The sequence below is a fragment of the Paramisgurnus dabryanus genome, chromosome 4, assembly GCF_030506205.2.
Source record: "Paramisgurnus dabryanus chromosome 4, PD_genome_1.1, whole genome shotgun sequence".
In the NCBI taxonomy this organism is placed as follows: domain Eukaryota; kingdom Metazoa; phylum Chordata; class Actinopteri; order Cypriniformes; family Cobitidae; genus Paramisgurnus; species Paramisgurnus dabryanus.
The window spans coordinates 23,429,534-23,450,955 of NC_133340.1; the positions used below are offsets into that span (position 1 = coordinate 23,429,534).

Sequence of the window (21,422 nt, forward strand, 5' to 3'; positions counted from 1 at the left end):
TGGGTACGGCACGTCTGGAAGACAAGCAGCCAATACACTTCCTCCAATCAATACAGAGACTGTAAAGTGATTGCATTCAAAACGCAAACATCTCCAGCAAACGGCCTGTTTATTGCCCTTCGCTCTTTGCATCCAAGTCTGCTCAGATAAAGATCTATAAATAACTGTCATGATATACACAGGGAGGAAACAGATAGGCCAGCACTGAAAAGGTGACCTGTGAGGTAATACAATGCCTCCAGAAACACAATGCAGTATGAAGTAGTCATGGTTTGTGTGAGCAATATTCACACAAGCATAGGGTCTAGACTCTATTCACACAACAAACATTACTTTAACTGAATCTTTGTTGACAAGATCCCTCGGTATGTAGACAAATAAATGGCAATGACAAATATTACAAATAATTTATAAAACGCATATACTGCAAGGGGCTCAAACGCAAAAGCCACTAAACCTCACAATTGACCGATGATAGGACCACAATAACAAGGGTTGGGCATCGATTCATATTTAATGATTGTGATTAGGGATGCTTAACGATTAATCACGATTAATCACGATTAATCATTAGCAGAATAAAAGTTTTTGTTTACATCACATATGTGTGTAAACTGTGTATAATAAATATGTATATATACAAATATGAACACATTCATGTATAATTTTAAGAAAAAAAAGTATATATTAAATATTTATATTTATATATAATATAAATTATACATAAATATACAAATGTATATACACATGTAAACATTTCTAAAACATATACATGCATGTGTGTACATTTATTTAAACAAAGTTATTATACACAGTTCACACACATATATGATGTAAACAAAAACTTTTATTCTGCCAACGATTAATCACGATTAATCGTTAAGCATCCCTAATTGTGATTCCAAATTCGATTCCTAAAATCGATTCCGATTCCTAGCGATTATTGGTTTTGATTTCAAAGGGGTGAAACTAAATCAAATTCAAGCATTTATAGATCAAAAATACTTATTTTACAGCTGAACACACAAAAGGAGGCTACATGAAACTTTTTAAGAGCTGCAAAACTTTCATGTTGCATTTACACCAGCCACGGTAGAGGCAGCAAAAACGCGCTATTCGCGTGTAGTTGGACCCTTGGACATTTGAGTTCACTCACTTCATTCGCGCGTGAAAGCCGCGCATAAAATTCTAGTCATGTAAACACCAGCCGCGGTAGAGGCGGTAAGCGAAGGGTTATTTACATGTTAACCCTCTGGGGTCTAAGGGGTTTTTAGGGCCCTTGGGAAGTTTTGACGTGCACTGACATTTGTGCTTTTTTCAGTTGCTTAAAAACATATTAATGGCAAAAGTCTCATAACACTGTGTTCATCACAAACTGGGCTACAATATCATATAATCAACATGTATGTACATGTTTGTATTTTTGAGAGAAAAATGTTTATGCGTGGTTTTTGAAAAAGCAAAATTTTTAAGTCACTGATATAACTCCACAAAACTCATTCTAAACATGTTTTCCCAAGACTTTCCAAACTGGATCTTGTAGTCTAGAGTTTTTTCTTCAAAATGATGTGAAAATCATATGGCCTACTCAATCACATAAAGCAAGATATTGATTTACAATTTCTAAGACACTTTTGCTTGGGAAAGGCTGTATGCATGGAGGCGGGAAAGCTCCTGAATAATCAGTGATTGACAGCTGAGAGACAAAAGAGTTGAATAATGAGCCACTAATGAGCCTTGTGTGGATGTTCAACAGGAATAACTTTCTCTGTAGTAAAACCATGATAAGGTTTACTTTTCAATATAATGTAAATACACACACACACATTATATATATTTATATATATTTCTATTGAAATATTTTCTATTAATTTCACAAGTATAAGTTACCTTTTAAAAACCATAGTAGCTTAATCATGGTAAAGATACTGTTTGGCCATCTTAACATGAACACACTTCAACCCAGGGTTAGTGTTTGGTTGGCCAGCGAGAGGTTTACTTCTGTGCAGTAAAAAGCTCAAAAGAACAACTGCCTATCGTTGTCTGGACTCTTATTTGTGTATTTGTAATCATTATAGTAGAAACACAACAAGGGACACGCGTGGTAAACGTATCGACGTTTGTTTACAACCGCCGCCATTACCTCACGTGTTGATCATGAAAGCAGTGAATGTGTGCACACGCGAGTGATCCTGTGTTTAATAAACTTGCTGTGCGGAGATATGCGCTTAGACGCAACTAAATAAGGATTGTACTGTTTGGAATCGCGCATTATATAAGAATACCAAAAAGCGCGTCGAGTTTCCTGACTCGCGTGTTTGTGTATGTGTGTTCCAATCGCGTGAACTGTTTGACGGAAGAACAAAGAAAACACTCGCGTCTGGAGATACTGACACACATACACAAGTTAATAAGGATTTAGATGTCATGTTTGGTGCAATCGGATGGAACAACAAGGAATGGAGAGACTGGATTGTGGATTGCATATCCATTGACTGCAGGAGGCACGAGTCATGCATATGGATGTTTCTGCTCATTCACTTCAATGGCGCGGGGGTGTGGCAATCCGATCTCATTACAGATAATGAGGTAACTGGCGAAATACGGTACTTCTCCTCCTTCTCATACAGTTTACACCGAATGACAATATCTGTTTTCAATTTCACTTATATCATTTAAAAGGAGACATTCCAAGCATTATGTAGACATTTATCTTTTGTTTCTACACCAAGTATTCGTTAAGTTACAGTTTATTTTTCTGACGCGTTTCTAAAAGGACTTCACTGAGGGAGAGAGAACAGAACGTGCATCATGTTTATTTTCTTAATTTTGCGAAAAGCACAACATTCTGTTTTTATTGGGAGTGGACAGAAAAAAACTAGACACTTTAACGTTTGAAATGATGTATAAATCATATCTGTATGTCAAAAATCAGCAGAGTAATTTAAGTCTCTTTGCGGAGTGATTGAAAAATAAAGAGTTTGCGGCGCCCGCGCCACCGTCGACCCCAGAGTGTTAAGTCAATGCAAAGAGGCAATTACACGCGGATTATTATCCTGCGGCGCGGTACACGCAGTAAGCGCGGCGCGAATGGCGCGTTCCGCGTGAATTGAGCGTTGCGCGGGAAACGCAGAAGTTGAAAAAATCTGAACTTCGGCATATTTCTGCGGCGTGTAAAATTCTAGTAATTAGGGGAATTCACGCAGAAATTTGCGGCACGGGAGGGTCTTCTGCGACTCCGCTGTAATCCTGTAATCACGTCACTACTACAGCAAGGTCCTGATTGGTTAACGCGGCACGGAAATCCACCGAATTTCAGATTTTTCAAAAAGTGGCTACATGAAACTTTTTAGGAGCTGCAAAACTTTCATGTTGCATTTACACCAGCCGCGGTAGAGGCAGCAAAAACGCGCTATTTGCATGTAGTTGGACTCTTGGACATTTGAGTTCACTCACTTCATTCGCGCGTGAAAGCCGTGCGTAAAATTCTAGTCATGTAAACACCAGCCGTGGTAGAGGCTGCAAGCACGAATTATTTACATGTTAAATTAATGCAAAGACGCGATTACACGCAGATTATTATCCTGCGGCGCGGTACACGCAGTAAGCGCGGCGCGAATGCTGCGTTCTGCGCGAATTGAGCGTTGCGTGGGAAACGTGGAAGTTGAAAAATCTGAACTTCGGCATATTTCTGCGGCGTGTAAAATTCTAGTAATTAGGGGAATTCACGCAGAAATTTGCGGCACGGGAGGGTCTTCTGCGACTCCGCTGAGACTCCGCCTCTCCGCTGTAATCCTGTAATCCCGTCACTACTACAGCAAGGTCCTGATTGGTTAACGCGGCTCAGATTTTTCTAAGTTCAGATTTTTCAACTCGCGCGTTTCCGGCGGCAACGCTCAATTCACACGGAATGCGCAATTCGCGCCACGCTTAACGCGTGTACCGCGCCGCGGCATAATAATCCGCATGTAATCGCGTCATTGCATTGACTTAACATGTAAATCATCCGCGCTTGCCGCCTCTACCGTGGCTGGTGTAAACACAGCATTAAACAAACATGGGTAGGCTAGCTCAAAATGATTTTTAATAAATTTTCCCTTGTAACATAACACCTACCTAAATGATGGCGACTCAACAACAGAAAATAAATGCAGCCCTTTCACTATAAATGTTGTGATCGATCTATTACACTTCTCCGTTTTTTCCTGTGTCTCACATGTGTTTAGCATGTGCTGGCTACTGTTGGCGGTGACTAATGAAGAGCACTCGGCACTCAGGATGGTCAACGCATCAAACAAGGTGCATTCTTTCATTTGATATGATGAACCAACCGCAGATGCTTTGCTAATTGCTGGTGACACCCATCTTGCAACATAATAGTTTGTTAGCATTTAGGCTAGGCTAAATGCTAACACATTCACAATGCGCTGTACAAAGATTAAAAGTGCACGCATTGAAAAAAGTTAGGTTTGTATTAATTTGTCTAAGTTGAGGTAAGAACATAGTAACATATTGAAAAACGGTGGTGTTTTCCTTTAACAAGGATCCGATTCCTTTCTTATGGATCCGATTCAGAATTGGAATTGAAATTTTATTCCCAGCCCTAAGAATAACCATACACTGTAAAAACTGAACAGTTAATTCAACCTAAAAAGTTATTTCAATGGATAACACCTAAAAAAAAAATTACAATTCCTAAAAATGAACTAAAGTGAAATTATAAAGGGGACATGTCATGAAAATCTGACTTTTTATGTGCCATAATTGGGTCCCCAGTGCTTCTATCAACCTAGAAAAAGATCAAACGTAGTTTTGATAAACCACTCTCTACAAGCATGTGAAAAAGTAGGTCAATGAAATTTGGCTCCCCTTGTGATGTCAGAAGGGGATAAAACCACCCCTTAATTTGCACAGCACTGCCATTTAGTGCAGAGATCAACTCATTTTTGTTCACACCTACAAAGTGGCAGTTTAACTTGCTATAATAAATGATCTAGATGGTATTTTGAGCTAAAACTTCACATACTCTGGGGACACCAAAAATGTATTCTATATTTTAAAAAAATCTTGTGAAATGTCCCCTTTAAGTTGAAAAAAACTTAAGTTAATACAACTTTTCACATTTTACAGTGTAATAGCAATATGAATTATTTTAAACAATTTTACACAAGCAATAGTCATTTATTAAGAACTATTACTCATAAATAAAAACTGCTGTGAATCGACTAAAAGGCAAAACTAGTTCCACCAATCAAGCAATAGCCATCATTTCACCATCTAGGTTAACTATAGACCTGATATAGTCGTCTGTCGTAATAACTTGCGAGATGCATGATATTCCATCATGTACGCAAAGTCAAGGTTAGAGATGCACCAATATATCAGCCAATAATCGGTATCGGAAAAAGCTAATTATAAAAACTAATTTTCACACTCTCGACCAATAGTTTAAAAACAGCTGATAGCCATGGCAGATATATATTGTCAATCAAAAGAGAAAAGGAAAATGCTATGAATTTAAGCTCTGTTTATATAATATATACTTAAACATCACTAGTTTAACGGTTAATATTTATGGTCATTATATGAATGAATAACATTCAGAAAATGTTATCTTAAGAATTTAGTTCATGCCAGTAAATATAACCACCAAGCTATCGTAATCTGCATTTGCAGATATCAATCTGAATAATTGGCTATTGGTGGAAACATGTAATATCTGTGCATCACTTTTTATTGACATGTATTAAATTATCACTGACAGCCCAAATTTTGCCTTGTTTTAACGTTTGCTGGTCTTTAAACTGGTCTAAATTGTGTCCCAGACAATATCCAGTAAAAGAAAATCACAAAAAATGTAAATGAAGCAAAACACTCCGGCAAATATACCGTTTGTACAGAGCAAAATCTCTATCAATGGACACATCTCATCCCTCACAAATATCATCACACCGCCACTCAAGTGCAATGAAAACACTCGAGTGGATCTGTATGGCAACATAACACGTGACAAATACAGAAACAGACGCCGGCTTTCCGCAGGAATCACAGCCTTGTTTGATCAGCTGTTTTTTCTTCATCCCCTTGATTTTCCTCCAGAGAGTTCACATGAACAAAAAGCGTGCCAAATAAAGTTCAACAGTCAGCATTGCACACATCCCAGAATGCATTTCAACTCACCTTAAGTTGAGAGAAAGCTGCTGATCTCTGGACTGGAAGAGATCGGCCAATGAGAAGCTGGCACTTCCCAAGAAACTGTTCTGTTGAGGACAAGCAAAAGACAGAATCTGGTTATGAATCGGCCACGAAAAAATGTACCCCGTGTTAACCACGAGGCACTAGATGTGAACTTGCACCTGCTTAAACATGTACCCGCGAGGGTCTTTAACATACGCTTGTCATAAAAGTTTAAAAGGCTGTATGTGATAAAATGTTTAAAGCCTTCAAAGCTACTGTAAAATGTTGATACATGCACACTTAAACAAACTATATGACCTGCTGGAAAACAGTTTATCCGGTTTATGTTCCAATAAAACAGGAATGTTTTAAATGAAGTGCCACCTACATTACTTCCTATGAATATGTAGGTGTACTTAAAAGTGTCATAAATGCCACAGCGTCTCTTTAAATACATAATATGAATGAAACTGAAATGAAGAAAAACATGGTGTAAATGATTCATAAAAACAGCACTGCAGTCACAGACAGCGATCGTCTGGTCAACGTTCCTGTAGTGGCGATGAGATTTTACCAAAAACAATAACCTTGAAGCTCTTTGAGGTCACGTGATCACGGTGTTTGTGTGGCTCGCTTGCTCACACCCGTCTAAAATGCTGTGAAATGACGTGACACCAGCGGATGCTTTCAGAGAGACATTGTCATTCCTAGCACACCCCATCTTGACAACCTGGAAACCTGCTACTGTGTATGAATTCACGCTTGTGTGAGCATGCATAAAGTCATTGAGAAGTACCAGTAAGGGCCATCAATAAACACACACACAAATGTGTATGGAGGTGAAAGAGGAAAAGAGTTGAAGAGAAAGGGAAACAGAAAGAGTGACAGACAAATAGATAGGTAAATAGATAGAGCTGTGGTTTGGCATTGTCGAGAGTATAATGAGAAAATCGAGACGCAGAGAAATAAATGGACTGGATGCATTCAGGGCTTGTACTGGTTTTGTTCAGTAGAGAAATACGGTCATACCAAGGACATACAGCCCTGTACGCGGCTTCAATTAGTAATTAAACACACACACACATACTCATCCCTTGACATTTTCTCTAAAATTAATGTTACAGTAAATGCTTGGTTCACATTTTCTCAGCAATTTTACCCTGTTAAAGGATAAGATGTGTGAAACAGACCAAGGAGTGCTAGCTGAAGCACTATATCTAAAATGATATCCAGCCAAAAACATGTTGAAAATGTTAAAATACTTTCCCCCAACACCTTTAAGTATGCCATTAATACTACAGGTTGACTTTGCCAAAATGGTAAAAAAAATGGTCCCTAACCATCACTTAGGCAGTAGCTTTCAAAAAGCGTACCTAAAGAGTACCTATAGAGTTCACATAAGTACCTCAAAGGTAGATACTGGTACCAAATGTATACATATAATGGTGTGTTCACACCAGACGCGAACATAACAATAAGCGCAAGTTATTTCCGCGAGTTAAGTCAACGCAGAGACACAATAGACATCCTGTGGTGTGATTCACGTGAATGACATAGCACAAATTGAGCATTTTGGGCGTTTGGCGCACGTAACACGTGATTTGCACGAACTTTGGTGGATATTCGTGCCGCTTTAACCAATCAGGAGCTTGCTTTAGTTGTGACGTGATTACGACATAGCGTGCTGAGTCAGAAATACTAGGGATGCACCGATACCACTTTTTTGGAATACGAGTACGAGTACTTGCATTTCAGTACTTGCCGATACCGATACCGAGTACTTAATAAAAACATGATTTAAATTTACAGGTAACAGCTTTAGTCATATAATTTAACAAAAAAACAAGGGACTAGTTTTCCAGTTTGTTGTAAACTCTGCCTCTTTGGACAACACAAGAGGCATTAACCCCTTACACGCCGCTCAAACATAGACATTTCTCAGACCGTGGTATTGATTCCAGGTATCGGGGGGCTTTTAACGAGTACGAGTGCTTTAGAAAATGTGTGATTGAGGCCGATACCGGATACCAGTATTGGTATCGGTGCATCCCTAAGAAATACGAAATAACAATGGAGGACAAAATCATTGTCGCTGTATGTAGACATCTTTGTACTTTTATAGAAACAGGAATAAAAAGAAATCTTGTTTGGAAGAAAGTGAGTGAGGAGGACGGACATTCTGGTAAGATAAAAACACTCTTTACTTTGAGCTATATATACACATTGAGACTACAAGATAGCTAAAGCCGGCAAATTGAGCTTATTCGAATGATGCAAGTTTCATGCGCAAATGACGCAAATTTCACATGCGAATAATGCAAATTAACTCAAAATGTTCAAGCGTCCAACTACACATAAAAAGTGCAAATTATTCGCTTCATTCGCTTCTGGTGTGAACGAACAGAAAAAGGAGGTCACACACCAGACGCGCATCTCAACGCAGCGCTGCACTGTTTAAAAAAAATTTACGCACACTCAGGAAGTTGCTCAAATCCCTGTCACGCCATAGAGCGCCACTTACATTTAACATTAAATAACCAAATTTTTGTCCCAAATCATTAACGGTTAACACTGGCTGCTTACGTATATTTTGCATTTTGAAGTAGATGCTATCTGACTAAGCTCGCGCTATTTAATGTTCACTTCTGGTTCTACGATACCTCTGAGTTGTCCTGGAGGCAACTTGACGCGTCGCTGAACTGCGCATCCGGTGTGTGACCCCCTTTAGACCTTTTAAAGAGCACCGATTTCATTGCTAAAAACCAAGGTTATTTTGTGTATTTGGTATAATACAATGTGTTTGCATGGTTTATGGTTCAAAAAACACATTATTTTCCACATACCGTACATTTTTGTAGCTCCAGATATACTGTCTTCCTGGTTTTTTACAAAACCCAATGATTTGAAAAGAGCTTTGTCCCTGATTGGCCAGCTAATCTGAACGTTGTGATTGGCCTGAATACCTCTGACGTCAGCTGAAAATCTGACGCCTTTATCATGTTTGAAGGATTCAGTCACAATGCAATGTCGACAGGAGTTAATTTACAGGTCCGAAGCGGGAGAAATTATGATAATGACTGTTGTGTTCACGTCAACAGGCCCAGGAAGTAAACTGTTGCCTACAATCCATGTGTTTGTTGTAGTCCAAGAAAAGAGATTTACGTTGGAAACGATAACTCGCGTCATCGTTTTCTATTTTTCGTATGTAGCTTTTGCATATCGTTAACATGTACTAATACACACCAACTGAAATGTAAAATTGTGAATCGGACCATAAGAGCTCTTTAAAGGGTACTGCCCTAGTGACAGCTTGGGATCATTTTTTGCTGATGGCATACCAACATTCCTCACACAAGTAGCTCTGTAATACATTATTGGTATACAAATACTACTACTACTACTACTACTAATAATAATATATATAATAATAAAATAACACAGCATTTTATAGAGTGTAGATGTCTATTTTAACCTACTATTGAAACCAGTAACAAAGCAACACTGGTGGGACTCCCCTTCACCTCTAAACCAACACACAAGAGCTGGGTGGAGGTTTGTTGAACTTTGCGATCCAATTCTTTTGAACTTTGTGGTTATGTATACGAATGCATGACGTATGAAATGGGCTAAAATATCCTATGATTGTCCTCTTCAAAGCATTTTATCCGTAAACAAATGCCTGGAAAGCAACACGGGCAACGAGCTAAAAATCTCAAATTGTTCTTTCCGTTATGTTTGCTTTAAAATTATCTACTCGTATTGGTTGACATACCCAGACTGGTGCTGTCAAAGATGAGTCACGGATGAAACAAGGAGATCTGTCGCACAGTTGTGCTTCACATGATGAAATATCTGGGAATATTTTGTACTGTTTTGGTAATCGGAAGCGCGACTCTGTTTATTTCTGTGCACGGCGTAGCATCATCACAGAAAAGGTCGCTATCTGCAATATGGGAAGTTATTACATAGAAATAATGGTGATTTATTGATTTCGCATGTCTTGAAAAGGTTGCAGGCCAATTTACAGTATTGACAGAAGGCTGAGCAGAATTGCTGTGAGTCAATGTGATTGTAAATACAGCGAGTATACACTACAAATACTCTGTAATTGGTCTGAAAGTGTTTTTCACGTCCTCTACAAAGGATTTGTTCTCTGTAGCTCAGTTGGAAAAGCCTTAATAGCGCAAATGTCATGGGTTTGTTCCCAAGGAACACACAGAACTGAATGCACTCTAAGTCAGTTTGGATAAAAGCGTGCAAATTAATGTCAAATTTGTCAAAAGCACTCCGCAGATACAGTTCATCACCCACATTGCACAAATCATTTACATTTTCACTACAAATATTCCACTCAATACAAATACTTGACACACAGGGTAAAACACACCAGCACAGTAAACTGGATTTTCCTGATCAATGATATCATCAAGTTTATTTACTCTAAAAACGACTGGGTTATTTTTAACCCACGCTGGGGAAATATTGAACAGAACACACCGCTGGGTTAAAATTTACCCAATGCTGGGTTGTTTTACAGTTTTTCTCAGTCGCTTTGATCAGAAATCCATTTTTCAAAACACTTTGTTCAACCTCTACATCATCAAGCAAATCCTCATTGTTTTGGACAAATTGCAAATGCTTTGGTACAATCATGCAGTTGATTATATACAATTGTCTGCTGTTTGCTACGATTTCAATTGCTTGTGTAATTTTCATCAAAATGCATTATACTGATTTCTGTTGAATAGTCTTACACCTTCATATGCCTTTTTAGGAAGATCTCTTGACCGAAATGCAATATAATCTACATAACTATATTATCAGTGGTGTATAAAGACCTTACATAATGAACTGTTATGTGTTTATTACCTTAAAATGAGCCATTTTATCTACATACACTGCGGCTCCCCGTTACATGGAAGTCGCCATTTTGTGCCACCATGTTTTTACAGTATCCCTAAATGGACAAACTAGTGTAGAGCGCGTTTGTCTCTGCTGTTTTAGACGACTTAGACGACAACATGTTTGTCCTGTGGCAGCTACTGTAGCTTCTCTGTGTTTAGGTGAACAGTGGACTGAGCCGTTGATCGCAATTCACTCATCTCACTGCTTGATACTGCTGAAATCTACACACTGCACCTTTAAATGTGAACTGAATTGAAATTTTGAGTTACAGAAAATGTGACATTTCTCACAGTGTACATTGAACCTTTCTAATTTTTTTATTTGTACTGTATTTTTTTAATCACGTGTCTAATTTGTTTCCAGTAAAAAAGTGAAGTTGTGTTTGTCCACAGTGTACATCAGAAAATACTGGCACTTATATAATTGTGTACACTTTGTATATTAACAACATGGCTAAACATTTCTTGTTCTTGTTTATGAACAATGACACACAGACATGTTCACTGACATAAAAGTTTCAGGCTTTTGCAGGACATCCATGATGTTGTGCAGTTTGTAAGAATTGTTCTGATAAATGCACTTATTATTTTGCCAATTTTAAGAATGATTCGAGAAATGCTTCAAAGCGAGTAAGAAAAACTGTAACCCAACTGCTGAGTTATTATAACCCATAGTTGCAGAACAACAACCAAACATTGTGTCATTTTTAACCCAGCATTGGGTCATTTCATTCAATCTCATTGGTTCCAGGTTCATGAAACCTTGAAATAATATCTGTTATGACAAAAAAACTTGGTTTTAAATGGCACCTATTATGCAAAATCCACTTTTACAAGGTGTTTGGACATAATGTGTGTTGGCAGTGTGTGAACACAACCACCTACAATGTTTTTTAATCCCCATTAAACCAAAGCAGTATCTTATCAATAGCTACGTTTACATGGACACATTTTGCCTCCATCGGATTAAAATCCTTCCGATTAATAAATCCTATCGTAGCGTTTACATGAACACTTAATAATGTGATCGGATTGATGTGCGTGTTTATATGACACAAGATTTACATCAGATTTGATCATTTGACATGCGCACATTGCACAAATATAGTTTCACGCTGTTTCAAGATTTGCTGATTATAAAGCAGCAGCAAAAACACCCATTCACGTGTGCCCAAAAAGCGTATTTTACTTCACGCGGTGCTGCAGGGACCGTTCGCGAGAGCGAGTCCAAACACACGCGTTTGTGGATCAGAGAATAAATCATGGACTGACCGGACAACGCTGTCTTGTATCACTTTATGGGGAATTGGACGGATAATAGGAACAAGATTAACAAGACAATCACTTCTTGTGACTTCCTTCAGCAAAACAAACTCGAGTTATTTGCGTCACATGTCATTACGGCAATTTCTACGTCATTGCACGTGTGCATATGCTCCACACTCCCGTCCTGTAGGTGGCGGAAATGCACCTTTCAGTGCGTTTGCCAACCGCCATTAAAAAAAGAAAACATAGCACATGCGCAGAGCCTCCCAGTTTCAGTTATCCATCCGATCAATGTCCTTTTGAGCGGATTACAAACGGTATAAACCACCCCTAACAAGCGGATTAGATTTTTAATCAAATTGGCACTTTTTAGTCCGATTGAGGTGTTTACATGGAGCATTTTTATTCAGATTGATCATTTAAACGGATTACAAATGTCCATGTAAACGCAGCTACTGTGATGTCACACTAATAAAGCCCCGCCCACTAACATCTAGATGTACTCTGTCCACTAGATACTATTGTCTCAGACTGTATTACTCAGATCTATTTGAACTGAAAGCGCTCACTGTCTGTTTGTAAGGGAGTGAGGAGATGTAGCTCATTTGTATATAAAGGCGTTTTTGCTCCCACCCACATAGGGGCTTTTTGGGCATGCTATAATAAATGATCTGTGGGGTATTTGAAGCTGAAATTTCAGACACAATTTGGGCACACCTGAGACTTATATTACATCTTGTAAAAAAGGCTGTAATAGGTGCCATTTAAAGTTTAAAATGGGGTAATATCACCCTAGCAAAAAGTATGTTTTTTGTTTTAAGGATTTTTAATTAAAACTCACTTTGATATTTTATTTCACACAAACTTGTGTAGTACAAACAGTATTTATTTTCATAATAATCACAACCATATACTGTATACAATACTGTGCAAAAGTCAGTAAATGCCACCATTACATTTGTTTTGCAATTGTATGATGGCCATATATAATTATTTCTTAGTCTGTTTATTAGAAAACAACCAGAAGACTTATATGCACTTATAAGCTAAAGTGTCAAGTGTTTATTGTGAGCACTTTGTACAATTGAGCAAAAGCAGGAAACTGATGGATCTCTTAAACCAAAATGAAATGAAATCCAAATTTCTAAGTGTGCTCCTGCATAGCTCATTGCATTAAGAGCATTGCATTAGCAACAGGTCATGGGTTCAAACCCAGGGAACACACATACTGATACAAATGTCTAGCTTGTAAAGTCGATTTGGGTAAAAGTGTCTATAAATGCATGAAACATGGATGATCGTTCAAACTTTGCAAAAACAACAAGCTGGTGAACTCTTCTGTTCAAAATATACTCTTCGAAAGCTATTGTACAAATACTTGAAATGTACCCCTCAAGCACTTCTCCGTACATACAATATACTTGTCATGTTTTCTTCAAATGCTCAATACGTCACAAACAATACATACTGTGAATTGTGCGTTTATCTCGGCTAAATCGGTTTCATACAGTCGCACTCTCGCAAAGGTGGGACTTCCCGATGCTTAACCACCTGCGGCGTACTCATTTTTTGTCACTGTGCGCTTTCTTCCTCGTTTCTTTCCGTCCTATGGCACCTCGGGCAAACTCATGAAGGGCCAGACATCAACTCACCAACAGTCTCAGGATGACTCACGGAGCCTTTTCCAACTGTTGGTGGAAGAATTTTCGATCTTTAAAGGCCAGCTTGTGTTCTGACCTCCTCTACTTCCTTCCTTAGCTCAGTCTTGCTAATTTATCAGCCGCGCTGTTGCTTTTGCAAGATAACACACCACACACACACACACACACACAAATGCAAAAAAAATGTACGCACAGTATATTTAAACAACACTAAACGATGCAACTATATAACTTTTTTGTGCCATTCATCTGCACCATTTGTCTTGGTGGAGCATTGTGTAGGTTATGGGTTTAAGCCAAGTCATGGGATAAATGAATACTTTAAATGCACTGTATAGGCCAAATGCATACAGTAGATGCAAATATTAAACAAATGTGCATGGGCAAACAGGCACGCACATACAAACAAAAGAGTTTAGTATGCATTGCAGGGGCTCTACAGTAAAGCATGCATTAGAATAAACTGTTTACATTTACAGTATTTTAACTTTCAGGTCATGAAGAGCAACAGTTAGAAGAATGCTTCTGAGCCTGCTGAGTCAACATGGCTATCTAACTGAACAATACGTCCAGTACGGACATTTAAAAATAATAAATATCACTGGGCCTCCAGGGGACACAGAGTTGTTGTTGTCAAACAGGTCTCCAAAACAAATCCCATTAGTCCCTCCCCCAAAGTAATGTCATCGGTTGAGTCAACAACTTGAACTTGAACTTTTTTACAGAAGTATGAATTGTTTACGTCTAGTTAAAGGTGCAAAAGAATGCAACAATGAAATAATCTATTAAATTATTCTCTGATATCTACATGGAAGGTTTGTGGTTTTACTAAGTGCAAAAATGATCCAGAGACGTGTTTACATGTCCATATACAACCCAAGGGTTTGCTTTTTGGGTTATTTGAATAATAATGTTGAGCTCTGTTCTGATTGGCTGTTTCTCAGAGCAGCTCCTTCAGTAGCTCTGTGTGTGTGTAAACAGATCTTATGTTTAAGTCTGTATCAGACGAAGATACAGAATTTGATGAATAATCAATTATTTGGAGATTTTTTATGGATGTTTTTGAGTTGTAAGTTTGTGTTTTTTCACTATGGACCTGCAAAATGTCAATAGTAGAACTTCAGCCTAAAGGTTAGCATATAGCATTAACTAGCATATAGTGCTAACTCAGCATGCACAAAGTTTACATAAGAATCAGGAAACGTGTTTAATGCTCATAATATGTCATTACCACGTACACAACTCATTATTCATCTATGCCTAAATACAGTTTTATAAATTTAAACACTGAGAATAAATTTAAACACTGAAAAAACATCACCTTTATTTGTAAATTTGAAGTAAAAACAACTCCGATAGCAGACTAAAGCCTGGAGTGTAGCTTAAAATATAATGTATAGCTTAATTGACACGTACACAGTCGTTTGACGCATACGCGACCTGTGCATACAACGTATCCAAAATCCACCGATGCACATACAGTACACACGGACTCTCCTAATGACGAAAATGTTGTCACGTGCACTGTACACAGACCCTTGCATACGTGTAAAAAAATTGACCATACTTTGGCCTTAATGCTGAAAATATCACCAAAACAAAGTCTGAATTGATTCTGCAAATAGAGCGGTTCAAATACTAACCAGAGCATCTGAGGAATATCAACTGAAAACAAACATTTAACACGAGTGAGATCAATGACATTCATGAATTACGATCAATTCGCTTTCCTTTTCTGACAGGTCGAGGATCAAAAACAAATTTCTGCTTGTGTCCCCCTATTTGACACCGGATGAAGCGTGTGCACGCTCAAGGCACAACGTTATAAATCATACACATACATTTACTTAGCTACCTAAACAAGGACATGCCACAGCCATCTATTATTTTAATATACAGTGGCTAACTATGCTCTCTACAGACAAACCCAAACACCCACCATTAAAAGAAAACCTTCTGCATACATACAATTCAAAAACACACACTGTATATATTAAAATTAATCGTTTTTCCCAATGCTCCATGTCCCCGCAGGAATGAGCTCACTTCTGTTGGACAATTTGTCGCCAACTATATGTAAGTAAACACAGACACACACACGCAAAACACATGTGGCTCTTCAAAGACAGCACATCTGACACTCCAAATCCCACGTATTTCCACTCTGATCACAACAGTCATTTCCAACCCGTAAGTTTGAGTCACGTCTGCGTCTCGAGTAATCAGAAACCCTTGCGTGAGCACCTACACACACACACACACACACATAAGCCTCCTCATCACATGTTGACATCCTGGAGACTCACTTGAGAACGGCACTGACGGATCCAGAGAGGAAGTGTCGGAGCGGTGCCGTGTGACGGGGCAGATGAGCGAGGGGCTCTCCACACCCCCTGCTAACAAGCGCCGGTCTGGAGCATGTGCAGTCTCCCACTCGTCTGTTCATTCCAGCCGGGGCGAGCAAACCTTCACACACACACACAAGCGTGCGCCGGCGGAGGGTGCAGCATGCAGGAGCGACAACACAACCTGACTGAATAAACCTCTGCAGACCTGAGTCAACGCCAGAGAGAGAGAGAGAGAGGTAGAAAGAAAGGGGAGGGCGAAAAGCTGGGGAGGCGTGTAATACAGATTAAGGAAGGAACACAGAGAGAGAGAGAGAGAGAGAGAGACAGCAGAAGTGGTAAAACAGAGAAATAATGTCTCACACTGAAAGCTGAAAAGTTAAACAGTAACCGGTAACTGAGGTCAATGGTTTATCGCTACTTGTATTGACAATATACACAAAAACACACACACTGTGAAATGTGTGTTTTCTCTCCTTCGCTCTACAGTTGGAGGAATTACGGTTTTATGGGATTAAAGTTAATCCACACACACACACACACACACACACACACACACACACACACACGGTTTTACTACATTAGTGTAGACATGTAGACATCCCACATACACAACATTGTTTTATGTAGATGATATTTATGTCCAACCCCTTAAACCTCACACAAACCTGTTAATAGATCTAAAGCTACATGTTTTTGTCACAATTTTTGACTTTTGTCATTTAAATCGTAAAAGCCAAAATGTCACAAGTTTCACAAGTTTACAGTCGTATGCAAAAGTTTGGGCACACCCCCAAACTTTCCTCCTTAGAAAACATCCCCAGTTCCATAAGGTTTGATGGTTGCCGAGAATGAACAGCCCGCTTCAAATCACCCCCAAATAATTTCGTTTTGATACATATTGCACATTTTCTGTTAATCCAATAAAACTCATTTCACTCTTGAAATATTACTGTGTCCTTTATTTGATAGATCAAAATGAAACAAAAAATGAAATATTTATAGACGGTTTCATCGGGCGCACATGTGGTGACGCGATAAGTGTCTGGTCCGAACTTTATTTTCGGTTTCTGTTTGTTTAATGGTCTGACTAGTTGCTGAAACTGAAGTCTTAAACAAATACCTCATTGAAAATAACAAATGTTTTGGGTTCCTGTGTAATCTACGTGTTGTTTATTTTGCTTGTTATATAAATAAACTACTTTAAAAGGACTCTGTTGTTATTTATTCTTCGCGGAGTTTACCCGAAGTTACGTGATGATCACAAAAGCCGCTTGTTTATGTTGTTATTGCTGAAACAGTCTATAAATTTATGGAAATTGTCATGGGTGCACAAACTTTTGCATACGACTGTATTACAGAATAACTTTAAAGGGGGGTCTAAAGCTATTTCATGCATACTGACTTATTAATACTGTTTAACTCTTTCACTGCCAGCGTTTTTAAAAAAAAGTTGCCAGCCAGCGCCAGCGTTTTTCATGATTTTCACCAAAGTTTAATGCCTTCCAGAAAATGTTCTTCTTTAAATATATAAACATACAATATACCAAATGAAAGAACAGACCCTCTGCTTTCAAACAAAAAAAAACGTTACATCCTACCTTCAGTGTTTTTTTTTGTAATCAGCTTTTGAATATGGGTAGGTTTCTGCAAAAACACCACATTTTGAGCAAAAAGCAGAGATAATTCCATTTTTGTGACGGACTTTTCATAGAGATCCCATTCAGAGCGATCTTTAAAACAGACACGGACATGCAGCCGCTTGCCATAGGGCAATACTTCCGAGTTTAAAAAGTTGCGGATAATAGCAGTATTGCGGAAAGACGGAAAATCTCGTCATTGGCGGGGAAGCGTTTTCTCTTAATTGACGAGATATCTCGTCAATGACGGTGAAAGAGTTAAGAGTTGGATTCCTCATGCTGAACATAGTGTCGAAGTAGTTGGATGTATTTCTGTGCCGAATGCACTTTGCCAGAAAGTTTTTTTCGAACATGAAAGATTCATACGTAACAATCTTGCTGTTTTTCTTTCATGGGCAATTTCAGTGCAGGAAGTACTGTGGAAGTCCTTATATGGGCACTTTAACCGGAATAGCGCACACACGCACCAACCAAGAGCTGACACGAAATCAACATCACCAAAGAACCCAATGGAAACAATTGGTATAGTTTGTTTATCTTGGGTAGCAGCGGGTTTGTGCGTGTGTGTTGTTTAACGCTGGATTTCTGGAATTGGGAATGGGCCGGTACAAATGTGCATTTGTTTTGTTGCCAATCATTGCGTAAGTGCATATAATGCAAACGAAACGAACATGTAGTGAATCATAAGTTATCCAGAGATAGTGGGATAATGTTTTGTTTTTGTTACTTGCCAACCCAATCTCAAGGAAATTCGTGTTATAGTCACCAAATATTTGATTGATGTATTTGTGTTATTGACACGCATTTCCGATGTTTTTCGTGCCACTGGAGCACAAATGTCTTTTTCATGTCACTCAGCACGAATTTCTATAAATAGTTTTTTGTATCTGTGACACAACTTTCTTTATGGTCTCATTTTATATTTCGTTTTCTCGTAGTTTTTTCCAACTTTTTAACCATTGTTGCTTGGGGTTGTGGTTAGAATCACTTTCTATGACATCCTAACCCAAACCCCAACTCTAACCCCAACTCCAAGCAAGAATAGTTTTAAAAGCGGAAGAAAAACATGTAGAAACCAATGCATAAAATTACATCCTAACGCAACCTCAAATCTAACCCTAATGCCAAGCGACAATGATTAAAAAATAGGAAAAAAAAAATGAGATGATAAAGAAAGTCGTGCCACAGACACAAAAAACGATTTATAGAAATTCATGCTCCAGTGGCATGAAAAACAGCGGGAAATTGTATCAATAACACGAATACATGAATCAAATATTTTGAGACTATAACACGACTTGCCGTGAGGTATGGGTAGTGCTTGCTTGTGACTTGCTCCGCCCGGAGTACACCTCCACGAGCTCAGGTTTATTCGGAATAATTTGGTACAGGTGATCCGTGTTTTATAAATTTGATAAAAACGAAAGACTCTTTGGAGATATCAAGTATGTAATACTAGGTACTCAGGATTAACATGAGATGAGCAGAAACACTGTTTTATGTGAGCTTTAAAATAAAATTTGCTCTAAAATAAATTAAGCAAAAAAAATAATGTTTTTATGAATAATTTTCCGATCCGTCAGTTTACATTGCAAATGCATGTACTGTATCCGATTCATATCAGATTTATTTCCACATATAAATGAGGCCTGAAACCGATCGGACAATATTAGAATCTCTGCGTTTCGTTCCTGCTTACACCATCCTGGGTCACATCAAATTTGTGCAAAATGCCACCATTGTAACCTAAACACAATGATTCAGAATTTACCTTTCATGTACACCACATTTAAAGTTAAAAAGCCATTCTTATGTGCAGACTTAAGCACTCAAACCAGCCGTTATTGTCATAACGTTATATTCTTTTCACGTAATTAATTAAAAGGCATTTCAATTACAGCCATAAAAATGAAACCTTGGTAATGAATGAAGTCTTCTGAAAGAGATTTCCCACAACATTTTAAGGATGTTTCGAGTTATAGTGAAGATTTCTTGGCTCGCGATGATTTCAATTCAAGGCCGTTGAACTCCTACCTTGAGTTGAAAGGCCGTATCTTCATTACAATACGAATCCATTCATGACACACTCGACTATTGTGCAAATACAGATAGTATAATGATGTTTTTTGCCAAAGCCACTACTTTCTGAAGTCTAGCACAGACTTCAACTGTTTAATTTAATAGCACAGATATACTATTTTTGTCTATTTGGTAGATTTGCAAACACACTGCTGTCCATTATTTGAGTTTGCCTACACAACATAACTCATTTTTCCATATCATTGACAACAGATTTAGAAACATTTTCCAATAATGTTTAACAGGCATTATTGTGTTTATTTGTTAACAATCGTTGCATATGAATATACACTTTTAAAAATAAAAGTCATTAAAGTCATAGAAGAAAAATGTTTGGTTCTTGAAAGGTTCTTGAAAGCAGCATTTCTACAAAAAGCTAACTTGTAGGTTGAAGTACCTTTTGCACTTAAGGTCTTCTCGGGTCCAAAGAAAGGTACTCAACCCGAAATGACCCAAACAACATTTACAGAAACCGGATGTGCATAAATATTTTTTTTAAAGACCAACCCAAGATAAACAAGACAAAAATAGTCTAACCCTACATTTTAACCCAAATGTAAACAACACCAATACATACAGTCAGCACCTCGAAAAAAGTGGCTTCACAACCAATTTGATCCACTGCTCCATTATTTTCATTTTATCTGCCGATGATATCAAAATCAACGGCGCCATCTTGGACTAAAACGAGAGTTTTAGCAAAGTGAGTATTCATTGCCATGGGTACGTTGCGCAGTGACTCTTATGAGTCCAAGATTTAAAATATGGATATTTCCATATTTTATAATATATATATTCTTACAATTTCACATCAATTACCCGCAAAAGACCTTTATTAGCGCTTTGGAGCCATGTGGATTACTTCTGTGAAGGATGGATTCACTTATTTGGGCTTTAAAATTAGAGTTTTTTCCCTGATCCCCATTTTCTCCCATAAAAAAAACTCCAAATGTGTTTGCCTAAAAATGATGGACATATATATCTCAGATTGCTTGAGGGTGAATACATTACGGCGTAATTTTGATACTTGGCTGGAGTATTGCTTTAAGTATATATATGCATGCGGTTTGTGTGCTTCCTGTCAACCCATGACCTTAGCTCTGTTTGCATTTTTGCTCGGGCAACTAAGCAAAAGAAACAGTTAAACTAAAAGCAACTTTCACATATACAGTCATATAGCAAGATATGAAATGACTACACTGACAAACATCCCTGACCTCAGACAACAAAACTGTGAACAAAACACTATTCAATAACCTGATGTCATCACAACCAAGCATGAACTGATGTTTGTGTATAAACACAACATCTTAGTTAGTTCATGTTTATCTGAAATTTAAAGATCGCACA

General features: G+C 38.1%; 1 protein-coding gene across 4 annotated transcripts in view; it reads right to left on the reverse strand.

The window, feature by feature from the left end:
- inpp4b (inositol polyphosphate-4-phosphatase type II B) overlaps positions 1-21,422 on the reverse strand; it is a 160,791-nt gene that overhangs the window by 110,260 nt on the left and 29,109 nt on the right. For 3 of the 4 annotated variants that reach the window (XM_065295211.2, XM_065295210.2, XM_065295212.2), the window contains one exon: positions 6,181-6,260. Coding sequence is in view for 2 of the 4 variants with exons in the window: in XM_065295210.2 (XP_065151282.1) it covers positions 6,181-6,260 (80 nt within the window). In the remaining 2 variants the exon portion in view is untranslated. Of the gene's footprint in view, positions 1-6,180; positions 6,261-16,314; positions 16,566-21,422 lie in introns of those variants that run through there. The other variant, XM_065295213.2, reaches the window with a different exon arrangement.